Source organism: Anas acuta, chromosome 8 (genome assembly GCF_963932015.1).
Source record: "Anas acuta chromosome 8, bAnaAcu1.1, whole genome shotgun sequence".
Taxonomy (NCBI): Eukaryota; Metazoa; Chordata; class Aves; order Anseriformes; family Anatidae; genus Anas; species Anas acuta.
Window position 1 is genome coordinate 7111612 of NC_088986.1, and position 20794 is coordinate 7132405.

Genomic DNA, 20794 nt, shown 5'->3' on the forward strand with positions numbered 1-20794 from the left:
TACACTTTAAATTCTCTCTGTTTAGACTGGCTGTTTCTGTAAATAATCACATCGTCATCATTATTAATTTTAGTCCTCTGTAAACTCAAAAATTGATCAGATGGCTCAAATGAGAACAAATGAAAAAAGGAATGGAAAAGAAAAAAGACCACTAAATTACAGTGGGATGGTAGTGTCAATAAATTTGTAAAACTTCAAGGCAGAAAATGCTGAGGCAAAGGAAGGAGAATTTTATGGCAGGATACAGAGCTGTTGGTCTGTTGCACTGGACGCGAGACCCTGTCATCTTTTTTCTATGATTCCAACCTAATAATGCCATGTATGAGGAGTCGCATAAATGATTCATGCTGATTTGACTCAGTGGCCGTGTATGAATCCGGTTGCCATTGTGACCACCAGAGCTACAACAGACAAAAAATAATCCCCAGGGGTTTGCTAACTATAAATGACATCTGCCATGTTCCACAGATTTGGAAAGATGGAATTGTGCGACTCCACAGAGAGAAGAGTTCTGTTTGTTTGCTTAAAAAAGGAAAAAAAAATCATGCTGATGAAAGTATTGCAAGTGTGGTACAAGTATAAATTTCTTACCTCAGGCTTCATGCTATACAGCCTCTTAAAAATACACTGTAAGTTGCAATCAAAACCCTTCTGCTATACGATATATATCACAGACGTCCATTCAAATTTGTGAAAGAAGAACAAAACACTTGGGATGCTTGTGCTCCAGAAAAAAATAGCATTTAGAAATATCCTTTTGTATTTAACGTATAACAATTTTGAGAAAAAAAAAAAAAAAAAGTTTTGAAAATGTCAGAATTTCTTTGCTCGAATTTTTGCTGCAGTAAGATGAAAACATTTCTTCTCAAGTTAATCAATTTTCTTCTATCCTAATCTATATTACAATAACATACACACCCCCAGAAGTGTTTGTCTTATCAAAATGAGGGGATTATCTTCAATCAGATGAGCATTTTCTTATGGGAAACTTGTCAGAACATTTTTTACTTGCTTTTCAGAATCTTCTTTTCAAAGCCATCAGTCCTGATACAATGTTGTTGAAGTATTTTTACTTCTTTGGTAAATAAAAATTCATTAGTTCTTGGTTCTATGTTCCAGTTGCTTACACAGATATCCTTAGCTAACTTAAAGTTGGTATCATAACCCTACTGTAAATACAAACTTCTACACATGAGTAAATACACAGATTAACCTTTTCTAGACACTACTTGTAGTTTTTAAAGCAGTAGTGACATTCCAAAGCATTTAAGCACATGCAGTGACTTGTTATTGGGTCTTTGTCACTTACTGTGTTCTTCCTACTAGCACAGAAATTAGATATTAACCACCTCCTTTCTCAGTACCTTAACCAAAGCAGAACTACGTACTGTACTGACAAGCATATTCCACACAAATGACCCTGTGTCAGCAGGTAATTTCTACCTCTAACTTTGAAAACATTTGGTAAGCACATCTTTCTGAGTAAAAAGCTGTATTACCAGTCCTTAGCCATATTCTTAAATGCACCTGCAAAGGCTTTATGGAAGCAAGCGTATGTGCCGGTTAAATTTGTGTGCTGATTTTAGAATTATAGTTCTTTTTCTTCCAATGGTCACCCTAATCTTCAAAATGCATTCAACTCTAACAACAAAGAGCTTACACCAAGCATATTAGCATGCTCAGTCAACCTTCTCCCTTTCAAGTAAGTCCCTTTCTCCTGAAAGACTTCCCAAACACTAATTTCAGTAGTCCTCTCAATCTGCTTTCTGCAAGGCCTATCTTCTCCCAGCACCCTGTAGACCTTCTGAGTGACCAGTTCCTCGCTTCCTTCAGTGGAGGTCTCCAGAAGTCTTCCAAAAAATTCTTTAACATCTTATGGCCTGGGCATTTGACCACGCTGTAGGAAAGGAGCCAAAGTGTCCCATATCTAGTTGAAACTGAATGTGCAGAACAAATTCACCCAAACTGGTGCTACTAGGATTAATGACACGTTTGTGGAAGTTTTATAGTATGTGACAGAAAGTGAGGTCCTGGCATGCTCTGCCGAGTCCATCTCATTTGAAAGTCTGTTTTTGAAAGACTGAGCTTGCTGATTTGGTCTGAAAAATCAAAGCTGCAGTCTTCAGTTTCTTCTGCTCATTTCTCCTTGAGGTGGAGCACTAGTTATGTATTTGAGATATGGCTTTGCAGACGCTTTGTTAGAGACTTAAGCTTTTTATTTACTGTATCTGGAAGCCCTGGTAAGCCAAGACTTCTACAGTATTTCACATTTCATTTTTCTGAGCCACAGCTTAGGATCAGGTGGCAGTTAAGTCACTTAAGGTTATTTAAATGCATCTAAAATGTTGCTTAATAATTCAGAACCAGTTTGCTCTGTTTAGAGTATTAAGATTTTTTAAATCCTTTTAATTAACCAATTCCAACAGCAGTTTAAATAAACAGAAACAAAATCTGTCTCCCTTGAAACCATAGAAAATGAATTTAACTCAAATTGCACATCAATTTAAATTAAGTACAATCAGGATTTCCGTAAATTCAATGCCAGACTATTCTTAATATTATACAGAAATACAGAGTAAGATATCCCCCCAAAACCAAATGTAATTGTTCATTTCCTGCATTCTGGCAGGAGTAATCTTATTTTGACACCCACAGTGGTGGAAATAACACCAGGGTATGGTGAGTTTAGCTGCAGTGCTCTGCACGCATGATCATCCCAACATGTGACTGTGCTCTGGTGTTGTAATGTTATGGTCATGATGCTTGTATGACTGAGTTAGGTGTAGGTTAGCAATTCTGTGCATCTCAGTCCATTCTAGCCTTTGTAAGGATTTTTCTGCATTTCACCCCGTGCAAATAGTACATTCAGATAATCTAAACTCATAATGTGGCATTCAAACTCACTGAACAGGTTATGAAAGAAATACATGTTCAGGACCATGTCTGGCTCTTGATGTTCTTTTCCCTAATCATCATCTTCATGGAAAGAAGGAAGAAAGATGTGCTTCTGAGAAAGGATTCACGCAGTATCGTAGCTGTACCCAATAGCATTATTAGTAACTAGTCATTCACATAAATTGGGAAAGTAGCTTGAACAGCTGTCAAGGGCCAAGGAGGATTTCAGAAAAATAAAGTATTTTTCTGATAAGTTCAGAAACTTGGATACTGTTTTTATAAGTTCAGGGAAAGTTTAACATAATTCACCAAACTTATCCAGTAATCTCAAGTTACTGGTATTTCTATCTCCTACTTCACAAAATAGTATCCATCTGTTTAATTGCACAATCCTTTAGAATTATTCAAGGCAATGCACCTGATGGTGTCATGTAATTATCAACTATGATCTAGTTTACAGAAGGTCACAGCCACTTACAAAGGTAGGCATCCCTCTTCTTGTTGGCTGAAGCTGTCATTAAGTCAATACTACCCGCCCTTGCCTTTCCTCTCTTTCAGGATATGTTATTTTATTTATTCCAGCAGTTGTGTTTAGTTTAGTTAAGACACAGAGAATTTGTCTAAGTAAACTGACCATACCAGACTAGAATATTCCCGTGCCTCTTCTAAGAGCATGATTTCTGATCGTTCTTCTGTTGACTGGTAACAGTAGAACAATTAATTGGACTGATTAATTTTGAATTCCAGAGGACTGGAGCACGTATAATTGCAAGCAGAACACTGAAGTGTGCAACCCTTAGGTTTTGTTGCTTTTGACAAGTTCGTTGCTCACACAAAGTAGTGTCCTGTTTTGGTCAGCAGCTACAAAGAGAGTAGTTGATATTCTTGCCCCACTGAAGTTGATGGCAGTACTTGTAGGACATCAGAAAGTATATTTTCGTCCTTGAAATGTAATGTCCACTTTTGTGCAAATACAATTTCTATGTATGTAGTTAAAAAAAAAAGTATTGCAGAAAGGTTTTTTTCATAATATTTTCTTCCAAGAAAGAAAGACTTGAAGACTTGATCTGCCTCTTCAGACCTGGTGTTTGCTTAACTGATATACAAAGAGAAAGATTAAATTCCTTCTTGTATAAAGTCACTGAAAGGATATGGAAGGGAATAAATGCCTTCCTCGCCCCATAGATGTAAGTTTCCTCTAAAAAGAATTACATTCTATACGTGAACATAGTTTCTGATCTTGTATGACAACTCTACTTGAATACAGGGAATGTTTAACTAATTTCAGCAAATAGGTGTGTTTCAGATGAGCTGCTTTACTTAAGACTCACTGAAGTTAGCATTCAACAGAGCACTCAACACTCAATGCTGTTTGTGAGCTCTTAGTTGAGTCATCCTCATTAGTTAACCCAGTGACTAATGCCAACCACGTGATTAATATATTCCACCCAAGCACATCCCTCTGACCAAAAGTGTTCTTTTATTCAGCACTGCACCATTTTACAAACATTTATTTCAGGGAAGGCATGTTATTGTTCACAGGAAGATGCCTTAGTTAAGCAGCAGAGCTTTGCTGTTGGGTATGGCATCATCCAGCATAAACTAACCCTAAGACATTTTGTACTTTTTTTCCCAGAGTTCATGCTTTATGTCAATTTTGTGGTTTTCTTTTTTTCCCTTGTAGGAAGAATATGTAATGATAAAATACCAATAAAGAGCCTTTGTAGTAGTATGATACTAAGAAAGCTGTGTCTGGTTACCAGAAAATTTAATGATCTCCTGCTGTTTTGGTAATTGCATAAGTAATACATCAGACTCAATCACCAAAGCACTCTTAGGCGCGCTTTTCATTCTATTTACCTATCTACCAATCACAATGTTATACTGTAGTTATCATTGTGGTATCTGAACATCTTAATCCTTTGAACTTGATAAAAATCCTTTTGGATCGTTTTTCCATGCAGTTATAATTACGTGCACATGAATGCAATCATGGATCGCTCTCCGGTGAGTGGCTGCGTTCCTATCCATTCCCTTTGGGACCTACATATGCAAAGCAAAGTTCTTGTAGTACATTAGAGGCACTAAATGTATTTATATGTTTTCAGACTTCCAGGAGGTGTGGCTGTCTTGCTTTCATTCAGCACATCATCAATATCCACAGTGAAAGCTACAGTATTTCTGGGGCCAGGATCTGTCGTCTCTGGAGCTAGCACGTTTTTAAAATAATTAAATGCATGAATTGTTTGATAAAAGCACATTGGCAGCAGTGCCCAGAAATAACAGACTGTTTTGCTCCTTGGCACAGCAGAAGGGATGGTTAACATACAAATGCTCTGATCTGTAAATGCCACTATTTAAATCTTTCCTCTGCTCAGCAAGAAAACTGAAAGTAAATAGTGTGAAGGTGATGGAGCTCCTCTGCCTGTGGGTCCTTTGTCAGGGAGAGGGTTCCATCAGCTTCTCTTTTTTTCTGAGAAAAAAAAAAAAAAACAACAACAAAAAACAGATCATCGATATCAAACCAAACAGAAGGAAAGGAGGAAAACAGAAAATCTGAGGAGAGCTTTACAGCATCTTCCTCTTCCCTCAAAGTCTGGAGCCCCGTGGTGCTGGTGTCAGCATTGTTGGGGCTGGGGACAGCAGCACGGGCTGTGCCCTGCTAGCAGCTCGCCCCTACCACTACCTTCTTCCTCCATGCAGAAGGCAATTTCGGTGATATTTTCATGCCACTAATGCTGCATCAGCAAAAGCCGTATTATTCAAAGAGAGTGTAATTAGTTAAAATACCTGGATGTTTTCATTTCTCCTGCCAAGAAGAAAAAGCCCTGTATGTATGTTTGTTACTTTGTCACTGAAAATATGGCTACAGGAAGATGCAGTCTTCTAGTAGTGATTTTTTATAGACAGCAGTTCTTAGAAATAAATACAAATAGATACTCAGTAAGGTTAGTACTTGGGTGTGTTCTGGACATAACAGGCCAGGCCAAAAAGGGGAAGGACTGAACATGAAGCAAGATTTCAGATTTTAGGACTAAGTCACATAGACACTACAGCTACCCAGGTGGGGTTGCATTTCCTAATGGCTTTTATTGGAAGACAGAGCATCTGTAGTCACAGCTCTCTCACACTCTCAACTGTTAAAAAGCAATACGATTTTTGTAAAACATGTTATTTTTTAAACATAATTAGCATCCAGGATTTTATTTGGTGTAATAATGATTTGTGTTTGTGTTCTCTTAAACTTTGCTCTACAAACAAAATAAAAAATAGTTTTCCCAATTAAAAAAATCAAATTTTACGTAGAATACTGAATTCATAATGTTGAACTTTTAAAAGCACCAAATAGTCACTACAGAAACACAGCAATGTCAGGGTTATTATTCACACTGCCCTGTCATTATGCTTGTTACTTTTTAAAACCAAGGAGAACACAGTTGCTATTTTTCTTAATTTACTTTCTGAAAAGACAAGTAATGCAAGTCAGGTTTATCATATAAGCCTTCACTGCTTAGAATCTACACAGCAAATTCTTTTCTTATATAAATGATGTTAAGTCACTGATGATTTCTGCTATGTAAAGATAAATGTTGTCTCTGTACGGCTTTTCTAAGAGTGGAAAGCACGCTCAGAGTACAGGATACAACATCACAGTTCTCTGTTTTATCAGTATCCATTACTTTGCTTAGTAAATATACTTTTTAAATATGCTGAATCTGAAATACTGTTTTTCTCTTCGGTGAAATAGGATCAGGAGTGTGGCATATCAGGCTTAAAGCTTTGTACTTAGAACGAGACTTGAAGTCTTTTACTATGACATATTTTTCCTTATTTGTGACGGCTTTCTTCAATTCAGATGTAAATTATCTTGAAGTTTATTCAACTAAACCAGATCTAATTGCATATATTTCTGTGAAGTAACCCTACTTTTGTTTGTGGCACCAGTTGGGCATATTATCCCTATAACCCGTAGATATTTCAGTATGTGACAAGGGTTCACTGTATTTGTTTGTGTCATTCTGAAAATATAGTTTTTTAAACAGATCTGGTGCTTTACCAGGTGTGCCTTTAAGTAATTTCTATTGCATTTATACTTTAGGAGGATTAGGAAACAGAGTAAAAGAACTCTTTGTCCGTTAGATTCATTAAATGTATTCATGCGTGTGTAAGTGGTATAGAGGCTGTGCTACTCAGGAATCAGATCCTTGTCCTAGGGTGGAGAGAAAGGTGAAGGGTGTGATATTTACTGCTTGTGTAAGTGTCATAATAATTGTGTATTTGATTCTTTATTTTTAAATGACCTTCCTGGGCATTAAGCCATTTTTTCTTGTCTTTATCTTCTCCCTGCAGAGTTGGGAAGGTAAGGAACCACACCTTTGAAATGGTAAAAGTACAGCTGTGCAGGATGTGAGCGTGTAGTAGAGCAGATAGGTCAGCAAAGGTGAAGAGAGAAATAATACAAAAATGATTCTGGAAGGAACAAGATGTTGCTACAAAGATCCATTAAAATGTTGTTTAGTAACAATTTTCACCATGTTTAAACTAGTAATAATTTTCACTATTGGGTCCTTAAAAAGGGGGAAATTTGTTGAAAAAATCAAGTGTAAGTAGCTACTACAGTCTTACAAGAGAAATACAAGAGGTAATAGTGCTGTCTTTTGGTTCTGTGCAGCCATAAATCATGCAAACTTCAAAGTGCTGCAGGAGTACTTTAAACCGACTAGCTAGTGCTTAGCTGGAATAATGACCACAGAAGTCATTTAAACAGATACCTGCTACAATAATACATTTACTGTGCACCAATCCAGCATAGGTTATGTAATGAAACTCTTTAAATGAAAGTCTTAGCTGCAAAAAAGCAAGAGGCCCTGTAAAACTGTATATACAGTTGGAGGAAAAATACCATTTAACCAACTGAAACATATTTCAGTGAAAGTGATTGCGCAGTGGCAAGATAAAATGCCGACAGAAATAAGGGTCTGTTACCACTCACTGGTCACCTTGCTAGAAAGTCCATCCCTGAAGAGTGTGTCAAAGTTTGTGTAGAAAGTCATTTGCCCGGAGATACTGTTACCTTTGGCTCTGGGACAACCCTAAATGTGTTATTCTACAGAATCCTGTGAGCTTGCATATTTAACAATTTTGTTGTCACTGAAATCATACTCTATCAGCATCTGAACATCATGTCTTTCTTCCCTCATCCTCCACACTGTGTAAATGTGAAACAACTTAGAGTCCCTTTTGAAGGGTTATTATTTTATATTTCATTATAATGTAAATATAATACAAAGCATTCAAATTAACAAAGCCACAAAATATGTTTTTAAAATACATTCACCTCACCAGCTGTTATCACTGTGGGATGTATGAGCAGGCTCTGAGAATGCGTGTGACTGGTAGGAAGAGAGACATTGTAGGACCTGAAAATACAGAGCACCATTAGGCTTTCGGCTGTTGATTAACAAATGCCTAACTTGGTGAATTTTGCAGCCTTAATCAAGAAAGCGTGTAGCTGAGCACCACGGGTGAGTTCAATAGGATCAAACCCGATTCAATACGTAAACACATGCTTAAATGATTTCCTGCATAACTGCCAATAATATGCAAAAAAAGAAAATCTTTAAATTATAAAGGTGTGGGGGGTTGGGGCAATGTAACATATAACGTGCAAGGCTCTTTAGGAAAGAGCACCATGCAGTGACATCAGAGCAAAGCATCATCAGCACCAAAATGGATTCCAGAATTTGTCCTAACACTAATGCAATGAAGTAGACAAATTTAAAGATACTTTAATACTTTGCTTTGTGAAACAACCCACACAAATTTCCTGAAGTGAATACAGTTCATTAAGACACTACACTGGGCACACCTTTGTGGGTTATAGTTCTTCCCTGGTCCTTTGATCTCTATTTTGTATCATTCTTTGGTTTCTAAGTCTGTTCAAAAATACTGTAAATTACAAAGCATCTTAGGTCTTACATTTCATACATATACATGAGAAACCATTTCTTTTGGTAGGAGGTGGATTCGCTAATAAGGCTGCTATTCTTTGTAGTAAACATCATATTTACAAACCACAAATAACAAAGTAGAAGCTGCAGAAGGGTTATGGTGTGATAATTAAGTACAATGGCGACCCATATGAACAGAAAATGCCAAGGAGCTAAAACAAAGCAACAACAGCTTTGTTTGTTGACAGATGCAGGAGCCATATTGTTAGTTAATTGGGTAATGGTGTAAACATTTGCAAACTCTGCTGTCCCTCAGTGAATTAAGCAGCACACTGAAATTATGGTGCAAAGCTGCACAATCCTTTTGCTGCAGGTACTCCACAACGCTTTTAACTACCCTTCTAAGCTTAAAGACTTCGAGGAAAGGACATCATGCATTGTTATTGAAGTACTTGAAGCTTGTGAAGCTCAGAGTTCAGACTAGGGTATGCACCTTGAACTACACTTAAGTGAACAGTAGGTTTACATATGGTTACAGTCTGGAAGTTTGTGTTCATTGCCTACATTTGCTTTTCACTTCTGTGTGTGTATGTCAAATGTAGAGAAGACTTATTTTGGTTCTCTCCTGCCTTCCTTTTATTGTAAAAAGAGATTGCAGGATTTAATATCAGAGAGGTCTAATTAGATAATAGCTTTAACTGAAAAGAGAATGAGAATTGCTTCTCTTAGGTGCCCAGTACCTCATGTGCTGTGAATTGCAGAGACCCCTGTTTACTTCCCTCCCTGTGCTGAAGTGCAATGGACTGTAGCAGAATACTAAAACATAAAAAAATGCAACAAGATACTTAATTAGCATACTTCTGTAATCACAAACTTAAATGCACTACTTTGGCTGTTTTTTACATAACAGATTTGCTTTCTAAGATAATAACCTTTCAATAATTTAAGCAGCATCTGTGCAGGAATGCATAATTGGACTGTAGATAATAGGAATCTAAAATTGAGCCTGGTGTTTTTACAAATTATTTTTCTCTTCAGCCACTTAGCAATAGCTCACCACGGTACATGAAGTATAAGAAAATATGTTCCTGCTTTGGGAATCAAAGTAATGCATCTATTATTACTATTTAATTCTGTTGCAGAGGGGTGAAACTACTTTGATTTCAGTGGACTTAGGAAGCGATAAGCTCTTTATATTTGTTTAAATATTGAGTTATCTTGAATTATCCAATAAAACAATGGAAATAGAAATATGTTTTAAATTTGCCTGGTTTAACTAGGGAGAAGAGAAAGGGATGTGGTACTGTTTTCGGTAATCGGTGACAGGTTTAGTAAGTTATACTTTTAAGAAAAAAATACATTTAGCATTTTATAATTCATAACGTTTGGTTCTCTTTACACATTTTTTGTTCCAAAAAATAATTTTAGAAATCAATGGCATAATATGATCATAGGTATAAACAAATTTAACTTCAGAAAAAATACTTATCAGTGTGGATTTGTGTTTTTTATACTCGTAGCGTGAGACTAATGATCTATTACTGACAGACAAGCTCCTGATAATTAGTGTGCTCACACAGCAAGGGAAATTAAAACAGAGTTACCAAGGAAAACAACTTTAACAATGAAAGCGAAGTATTTCAGAAAATGGTAAGATTGAAAGAAACAACGTTCAGCTTTCTACGTGAAGCACTGCAGTAATCTTCTGAAAGGTGTCACAGTGCTGACATGTAAACATGAATGTCTGAGGGACCCAAGGAAGACACTTGTCTTCATTATTTTGCATGTATAAATAATCATATTATGTAATATATATATATATATATATTTTTTTTTTTTTTTCATAGAAGATACTTTTCCTATAGGCAGCAATCCAGTTTCTAAATAGGATCCTCAACACAAATTTTTCTAACTGTAAACTGGGAATTGCTCATGTACCTGAAGTGAAAGTTAGTTAACGGTGATGAACAGCTTGCAGGGTTTGGTGCTACAATACAAATTATGAGGAATTCTACCACTAGTGGTGCCAATAGTGCCTGTGTTAGTATTTTCCAAGTTGCACAACATTTAACTCTCAGTGGAATTCTGCTGTGTGCCCGCCTGCACAATGATTGCCTGCATACCTTTACAAATCTGCCAAGGAGTCAAGACTCAAGTGAACAATGGAAATTTTAGGATACTTACCTGGGACTATGGTTTGATTTTTCATCTCAGTTTGTGATCCAATTAACCTTCCAAATGACCTTAACTTTCCAAAAACAAATATATTCACATGTTGGTTTGTGGGAGAAAAACAACTCTTCTTGGAATTAACTTGATGGATTCTGCTTAAAACACGATATGCAAAATAATATTAATAACATTAACAGAAAAATACAAAATGCAACACGTTTCTTCACCACGCTCTGGGAATTCATGCTGACAATTTCCAGTATCACTGACTGGAGGGATTCAAAATTCTCTGAGTGAAAATCTGCACTGTGAAGATAAGCAGTTCATAAAAGTCTACTTACACCTGTATTTTCATTCTTATCTTTACAGGTGACCCAGCTGGATCCAAATAAATCATTACTGGAGGTAAAACTGTATCCTCAAGAAACCCTTTTCCTAGAGGCAAAAGAATAGATCAAACAAGATTGTAGGACTAATCATCCTTTGACAAGCCAGAGGCACAGCATCGAGAGGAACACATCTATCAACGCCATCTTGTACTATCATCCAACTCAACTCAATGTCACAACTTGGCCTCTCGCAAGAATCCTGAAAAAATTGAAAAAAGATAGCTACTTAAAGTTTCAAATACATGAGTATATGTTTCCAACCTCGTTTAAATGAGCAGAGGATAAAATTCTGCTATGAACACTGAACGTTATGACTATGTTGCTCACTTATCATCCAGCTTTTGTTATAATTAATGCACTGTTAAAATGTGAGTGATTGTTAAGTAGAATTTTTACTCCTCAAATGCCCCTTTTTCACCAAGAAATCTTGGACATTTCTGCCTGTACTTTTGACACTAGAATGCTGTATATTTGATATCTCGCCGAGCCAGTGCTCTCATATATATGCATTTTATTTCTGTGTTTGAATTTCTACTTTGTCACCTAATTTAAAAAGGCAGAAAAAATTAACGGGACATTCTCAGCCATGGAAATTTAACAGTATTATAGTAGAAAGCATATAATTTTTGTTAGTACTTTCTGACTTCTTTGATAAGATGTAAGGTTTTGTTTGAAGAATATAGTTTGACATATATGCAAGGTATTTATTTACTGGTTCTGCTTTGGGTCTCAATTCTGATTCAGTTTAGGAAGTATTTTCCATTACATTGCAGTGTGTGAAACTGCTTATTGCATGATGTGAATATTTAAATAACATTAGAAATGGCCAGTACCAGAAACCTGGTATCTCGCCAACACTTCAGGAATCAGCTGATATTGAATATCAGCTGTTAAAAACCTTTCAAATACCAGATACAAAAGTTCTTTATTTCTCATTGTGAAAGAAATGGCAGTTCCCATTTTAGCGGTTTTCCTTCATTCTGGCACTTGTTTGTATCCTATTACTCTGCTGTTTTAAAGCACCTTGTTTGTTTCATCAAACAATGAGTATCTTAAAAGATGGTGTAATAAGAAATCTGCCTTATTATTGCACACTTCGGACATTTTAACAATAGATTACTGATCCCGTCTCAAATTAAAGAAATCCTAGTTCTGTTGTCTGAAATGTATGCACCAACTACCTACTATCTGATGTGGAAAAATCTGGTACTTTAAACAGCACAACCAGAGAAAAGCATACTGAGGCTAAGATCTAAAGTACACTTCATGCCAAACCTGCATCAAAAGTGGTAGGGTTTTTCGCCCCCCCCCCCCCCCCCCCCTTCCTCCTCCTTTTTTTTTAAAACCTGGGCTTACAGGATAGTGCACAATAGCACTACAGAATTGTCATCTGCTAATCAAACTTCCTTTGTAGCGCCTGGCGTATTGTTTTCCACATGTTTATATGTTGTAATTCACAGTGCTTATCGTAACAAAATGAGTTCTGATTTGAAAGTTTTCTACTAAGCAAGAAGCAACTGCACACATCTTTTAGTCTTTATTTTTTTCTTTGGAAGGATGGTGATATAAAATTCAATGTATGCCTATTATTAGGGTGTTAGTGAAGCTGATATATTGTTACCTTTACCAAAAATGCAAATTTCTGAGCAGGGGAAAGCCTTATTCTACCTTTTGTAATTCTGTAATTAGTGAGTGCTACATCAGACACATTTAGAAGTGAAGTATCTATGACAAACAAAAGGCTTGGAAGTGTAAGCAAATCCTAATCATTTGCAGCTCACAAATAAAAGAATTCATAGCCAATAGAACGATAAATGTATGCGTAATGGAAACCTGAATGCAGGTGCTTCGTTCTCAACTCTTGTTTTCTTATTAAAAAGATCTACTATGTTTATTAAATACGAAATTAACATAGGTTGCAAATTGGGGTGACTCTGTTTCTGCAAACAATCACAGTAACACATACAGCAGGATTTGAAAGTGACGCATATCTTTTTTTTTCAGATGAGCTCTTCCTTCTAAGCTGGCTGTAGAGGAAAGGAATTGCTGTAACTGCTACACAAGCAAAGCAACCTTTCAGTGAACTTGTTACATTAACTTGTTCTGTTTAACTTTTGTTTGATCTCATCAGGCTGTTTTCTCTCGCTCAACTTTATTTCTGTATTTTGACTATATATTCTTTACTTTGATACTAGTTTCATAAAGTTATTAAATGTGGCTTGAATATTTGTTGACCTTGTTGAAGTCAGTGCTCCCAGGGTTTGTTTGGCCTTTCTGTTCTAAATTCTGATTTAGGGCTCTTTTCCCCCATTTTGTTCATATTGCAAAATATCCTGTCATTATCACAATGTTCTGGTGAGAATTAAGTGGAAGTGTTTGAAGGGGTGGCATTACTGCCCCCGATACAAAGATACCAAGATCTCTATATAAGGATCATTCTGCCACAACAAGTGTATCACTCAATTTAAATAAAGCTTTTATGGTTTTGGTCCTTAAATACTTTGGGCCTGATTTCAAGAAGCAACCATCTAGTCACCATTCCAAATTACACCTGCAGTGCAAACCAGTCCCTGTGTGGAAACGTTAATGTTCTTTGCCATCGTTTTCTGCTCTCCTAAACCATGGTATTCACTTCGTGTGCTCTGCTGACATGGTTAATCCTCTCATCATTTTACAGGCTAATTTTGTAATTATTATTACCCCAAAACTGCAACACTTGCTACAGAGCATATGCCTGATTCTGCCTTTTTTCTTTTTTTTTTTTTTTCTTTTTTTTTTTTTTATCTCCAGGTTCTTCACATTAGTGGATTATCATTAATGTGGTTAATGCATTAGTTTTAAGTCTTAGGAATTACTGTTAATGAACGGAAGGAATCCTGTACGATGTGTTGGCTTTCGGTATTGGCCTTCAGAGCATGGTGGTGAAGGTGGGGCTCTCTGGCTTCGGAAGAAACGTCCTGCCTGTAGACATTGCTGTTCTAAGTCTTCATTGGAGAATGCGCAGAGCACTGGCGTTTGCTCTGTGTTCTCTGCATACGCGCTCTTAAATTTAGTGAGGGGGGTTTCTAATGGAGCTGTGTTGGGGGTTTGTTTATTCTTTTTAATGTAGCAGAAAAAGACTTTGGCTTTCATGAACTGTACGTACTCGGTGACGTTAGAAATTTAAAATAAATTTTCAATTACAGTAATATTTCTACTAAAAAGTGATATGATTTCACTCTTCCATATGTGGGGAAAAAACAAATCACCGTGACCCAGGTTCCCAGAAGGACTGAAGCACTTTGTTATTGAAGCCTCATGGCCAGACTCCCTAAACAATTCACAGGAAGATTTAGGTGCCTTAGAGTGGGATCCACAACAAACAACAATTAAATAGGTTTCCAAACAAATCAGAGCAGCCCCCCCACAGAATACACGTGATGAGTCCCTGCCAGGCAGAACCAGGAGCTGGTTGCGCTGGCTGATAGGAAGGCTCAGGATGGAGATGGTTTGTGGGCACCGTTCCTTGCTGGAGCTGAAGCTTTGGGCTCTGTGCTAGCCCAGGGGGCCTTCCACCACTCGGGCTCCACAGCCTGGAGGTCTTGTGTCAAGGTAAGCACCGCGTCCTTTCTTCCAGCATCTGACGAGGCACATGATACCTCTTTAATACATCTTTATTTCAAATCAGTGGTGGTCATCTTTGCCTGGGTCTCCCCTGGGGTTTTTAACTGAGCTGTACTTCACATGGAAGGTTTCCTGCATTGTGACTGGCACGGGCCTGAGGAGAAGAAATTCCGAGTCTCCAACATTTCAGAAGACTTCTGCAAGACCACTGTAGCACAGGCTGCTTTAAGCATGTGCTCACTCCCTGCCATCAGCGCTGTTTGACTGCCAAAGGATGGAATTATTTAAGCTTGTTCAGAGGGAACGTGCGAGCAGGGGCATGAATTCTCAGACAAGTGGCAGGGCACTTGCCTGGGATGAGCTCTCCTGTCCCTTTCCAGGGACTGTTCATTGCAGTCACTGGAACAGTGAATAGTCACTTCATGTTCACTCCCTCAACACCACCCATGGCTTTGAAGACCTCTGTCATAGCCTCGTAGTTGTCTCCTCTCCAAATATGAGGAGCTCCGGGTATCTTCTTTAAATTAGTCCATTTTGTATATTTGAATGGTTTTGTTGCCTTCCCTTTTGCCCTTTCCATTTCTAATATGCCCAATGTCATGTGAACAGACTTCATGCCATCTTCCAGGAGAGAGAGGACTCATCAGGTTCCTCTGTCCTCGTGACATCTTTTTCCTCTCAATTTCTTCTCCAGTAATTCCTTATTCTATTTGCCCTTGATTACTACTGAGCCTCCTCACTGGAATAGCCATGACAACTGCAAGATCTCTTCCTTAGGTGGTAACAGCTGGTTTAGGAGAGAGGCCCACCTGTAGAATCAAGGTTAGTTAGACTGGGTCCCAAACACACAGCATTTAAGCAAGTATGCTACATGATTACTACACCTCAAAATATTATTAGGATTCCTTGTTATTACCTTTAAAATTAACATTCACTTTTGAATTTCAAGCAAATCAGACAAGTTGTATAAAGGTTTTGCCACCTGAAGTTTCGGTGCGTTTTGTGAAGGTAGGCAGCCCAGCTGCTGAGAAGTAGGAAGCTGGGAAGAAGATGCTGAGTGTCTCCCATGAGGGCAAGGCTCACTGGATCTAACACTTAGCAGTCATTGAAGACTTGAGAGAGCAGCCTGAGTGTCCTGCCTGCAGGAAAAAGTTTCTATGGCATCTGATGCCTCATTAGATACCAGAGAACTCGCACCTTAGCCAGGGTTTTTCTCTGTGTATTCTTTTATGTGTAATGTAAAGATAAAAGTCACACTGCAGCTTTAATATAATTCAATTAAAATGTCATTCAACTGCTGGTTATAAGAGTAGGCTTCATTAGTTCCTGTGCTTGCAAAAACTGCTGGTTAAGGCAATCATTATTTTGTACTTACTACCAATGAATTTGATTTACTGATTTTCCAACTTTGTGTTGTGACAGCCTTCCACAGTTCATTGCTGTTCACTTCTGATCCAGCCATCTGAGTGAGGAACCCTCATCAACAGCAGCACCTCACTGCTGGGAGCATTTCCCAGTTATTGGACGAACACCCCGAACAGCACAGGTTCCCACAGAGACCCACGGGAATGCTGCTGATAACCTTTCTCGCTATGAACTCTTGGTTACTGCTTCCAGCTACCCATCTCTGAGCAACACTCCCTTTTCTCACAAGAAAAGATGTTTCCACTGCAGTAAACATTGCTGCAAATGACTGGCTTAGCTCACCTGCAATTGCCCTACTTTCGTTAAGTACTCCTTTTACACCCTGAAAATATGTGAGTCCAATTATCTTTCTGGCAGGCTTCCTGTTTCTCATAATTTTAATTATCTTTTGCACCTTTGGCAATTGTTCCTCAAGGTGTGCAGATTGTTTAGTTTTGCTTCTACATCTTCCAAGAGTTGACGGTCATGTTCTGTTCTCCTCATATGAGTCTTTCAGTGCATCCTTCAATGTGCTGGCTGATGTGGCTCAGGTACTTCTGGTGGGCCTTCCGGAGGCTTTTTAAAATAAGATATATGTGTAGGCTGAGGATCTAAGCCAGTATCTTCAAACAGGTTTGAAGACGAGCTTATTCTTTCAACTGTGGTTTAATTTCCCTTTGGTATCTTCCTCTTCACACAGTTTTATTTTCTACTGACAAATTAAATGTGGTGATTTTTTAAAGTAAAATACTGTATGTTTTTCATTTACCATAAAATGTGTTTGCTATCATTTTTTTCTGCCTCTGTGATTTATTTAAGCTATCGTCACAGTCTCTGAGCATGACTAACATTCATAGGCATTTTACAACTTGTAACTACAACATCCTATTCATGATCTTGCCTTTCCAAAATTTACTGAGACTGCAAATGTATTGCTGTTTGAAGGCTCCCATTCTGTTTAAGCCATCTTAAAACTTTTAAAATTATTCTGATGTGTACATAGAAACACTTTGCATTTTGTCAGGTCTGTTTGCCCTTTTCATACACCCTGATTAATTAGGACTTCCGCTTGTATAAGGAAAAGCAAGCATTTCCAAAAAGAGGTGGTAACTGAGAAGGGATTTTAGCACCACAATTACAAATTCACATCTATGGAAGAAGTTAAGTAAATTGTTTAGTGGATCTAGTTCCAAAAAAAAAAAAAATTGAGTTTGAATGTTTTGTTTGTTTGCTTGTTTTATTTTATCAGGTTTTTTTCCCTTTGTTTTATTTTAGAACTTAATTATAATCTGAGGGTTGCAGAGAGCATTAGTTCATGAAAAATACTTATAGATTTTTGTGGTTTAAACTAAAGCGAATACTGAGGCAGTGTGTGGCTGTTGCAGTATCCTATAACATAGTGGGGGAAAAATGAACAGAGGTTTTCAAGATTCTGGTTCCTTGTAAAGTTTGTTCAATCCATTTTGACTTTTAGTTTACCGATGTTCACTAGTCACCTGTAAAAAGATTTTATGCATACGAACTGACAACATTAAAATACTCTCAGCTGGAAAGTCTTAGTAGATACGAGGCATTCCTTTCATTGTAAGAGCAATTTCAAGGAAAACGTGGTTTACTCTTTTAACAGTTCTACTTTGGCAGGCACAAAATTCCTTTCTCATTCCTTGTATTTTAGATGTTTTCAAGTGTATTTTTCCCTTCAGCTAAACTTATTATCATATTTGCCTTCTTTTCATCCAGTAATCACTATGCAGAAGCAATATTTCTTATCAAGCAAAAAGCACCAGATTCAGTAGAATATACATTATATTAACCTGTTGAGAATTCCTAATTTTGCTTCAAAAGCACCTTTCTGGTTTTATTAACATTTATCTAGCTCCCATTGTAGTCTACTTCTGGTATCAAACCAATTCCTTCTGCACAATTACCACAACTTTTCAAAATTAATCAAAATCCAATAATGCTGTGTTTTATTGAAACAAAAAAGCTACTGGTAAGATAAATACCTGTTAAGCAAAGGGAAGTTATGTTACCACCAATGGATTCCATAATCCAGTGGCCATTTGATGCCTTTCTCACTGAGAACATACCAAAAAAATAGATCAGGAGCTTCTCAGCTGCTCTAGAAATGACATGGCAGTGCTGAGTGCCCTGCACTCATGTCATGCTCTCTGTGCTGGAAGAGGTGATAGTACTAGGAGTTGCCTTTACACCATCCTGTAGTAAACTAATTTCCCATAAGCAGCCCCCTCTCCTTGGGAGACCAATTAAAATAACTTTATGGCAGCCATGCACTACTCGGCTGGTGAGAAGGGGCTGGTCTCAGCAGGGTAAGAATCAAGCTCATAAATGAAGAGCAGCCGAAGCAGAGTTGTACGGGAGAAGCACAATGGAAATTATACTGCCAAAAAAGCTGCTAAAGAATAAAGTGTTGTTACAGAAATATTGTTTGATCTTTCCCTTTAAAGTCTTCTGATGGGTTTCTTCTTTCACTGGTTAAAAATGGTTAAAAACATAAAATAAAGATATTCTATAATTACTTGCTTACAAGAATCTTATCATGAGGAATTTAACTTCCGAGAGAAACTGGAATTGGTTGCCCTCAAAGAGTATGTGGATTTAAAAAAAATATCTTAAAAAAATATCATAATCGCAGATATTTTTAATTACAGCCAATTCACTTATTTCAGAAAAATGGGTTTTCAGGATATTTATATGCCACTAAGAAAAGGGACTAATAATTATTATCAAAGTTGGTAGGATTCGTACGATTTTAAGCACAGAATAAGCTTGAAGACTTTACACACTCTATGACATATTGCATCACTGCTTAAGCACTCTCAACTAAAGAGGGAATAAACGATTTTACATAGGAGAAATCGTTATTAATAACGAAAAAGAGGTCCGGTTCTTACAAAACAGACCTGGAATGGCATGAGATGGCTACATTTAAGGATAGACCTACTGTAATGTTATTCTCAACGAGAACAATAAATTCTTAGCATGTTTCCTGAGGGGAATAACATCGTTACTGCAGCACTGGTCCCACAGACCCCAAAAGCAAGCTCCCCGCCTGTGGATGGGGACTTCTCGGCGGGCAGTGTGCTGACAGAAAGCTCCAGAGCCAGGAGAAATAAGCTTAACACTTCTTCACCCTAAGGAAAATAACGAAAAAAAGGGTTTGCAGGACTTCTTCAAGTTGTCCTGACTTGGTTTGGTTTGTTTCGGTTTTCTGTGGTGACAATATTGCTCAGAACCGCAGGAATTCACCTTTTTTGGAGCACCCCTGAGGCAGCACGCTGTGGGTGTGCTTCAGGGGAGAGCGCAACTTGGCTGCGGCCGTTCCCTCGCGTTTCGTCTCAAGGGTCCACAGCAAACACCGTCTTGCCGCGTCTCCCAGCCTGCAGGAACCAGCTCCAGTTCCTCCTCCTCTTAATTAATTAATTAATTAAGCTCCCCTTCGGCAGAGCCCCGCACACCCCGAGCCATCGCTGCCGCCTCCACTTCCACACCCCCTGAGGAGCCGCCATCGGGGCCTTCCCGCCCTCAGCCGGTGCGAGGCCCGGCTCCCGTGTGAGGAGCTCGACGGCGGCGGCCACCGGCAAGGGGAAAACGGCCCGGGGAGCCCGCAACGGGACGGGACGGGGGCCGGCATCCGTGTGAAGGGCACCGAGGTGGCCGCCGGCTCCCTACCGGGAGCTCTCGGCGGGGGAAGCGCCCGGGCGCTGCGCTGAGGAAATGGCGGCGGCGCCTCAGGCGGGCTCCTCGCCTCAGGCGCCCCGCGGGCGGCGGGCACGGGACGGAGCCCGAGGGCTTCGCACCTCGCTGCCTCGCGGCATGGCGGCGGGCACGGAAAACGGACCCCGGCACCCCGGGCAGGACCCGGCCGCCTCCCTGGAGCCCCTCCGGGGCTGGAGGAGACCGGGGGGAGCCTGAGGGGAGAGCAGAGAGGCCGTGGGTGACTTCTGAGGGAGAGCCTGCGTGTGCATAGGGCCCCGTTAAACAGCGCGCGTTCACCGAAAAAAAATAAAATAAAATACAAGATTTTTTTTTTGGTCTTTTTCCCTAAGCGCCCGTGGTTGTTGATGGTGCTGCTAAAGCAGCCCTCTCCTCCCGCCCCTCCGCCGCCGCTCGATATGTCTCTTTAACGACATAGGTTGTATTTATCCATCGCATTCCGGCAGGGCTGTTAAGCTCCTGAGCTCCTAGGGCAACAAACACGGGGCGGGGGGTTGGAGGGGGGGGTGGGGGGGAGATCCTCCGGCAAATCCGACCGGAGCTGTCATCGTCATGAATAAAAATAAAAGGCTTAATCTTCTGCTTTCGGCTAATGGAACGATTTAGGCTCCCAAACGTGGGCGCGCTGCGAGGCGCGGGCAG

At 38.9% G+C, this 20794-nt stretch overlaps 1 protein-coding gene across 1 annotated transcript in view; it reads left to right on the forward strand.

Moving 5' to 3' along the window:
* Positions 1–14595, forward strand: part of FAF1 (Fas associated factor 1) — a 159308-nt gene extending 144713 nt beyond the window's left edge. The window contains exon 19 of the mRNA XM_068690190.1: positions 11388–14595. Within this exon, the coding sequence (XP_068546291.1) occupies positions 11388–11471 (84 nt within the window). The 3' untranslated portion in view covers positions 11472–14595. The remainder of the gene's footprint in view (positions 1–11387) is intronic.
* Positions 14596–20794: the final 6199 nt, after the last annotated feature.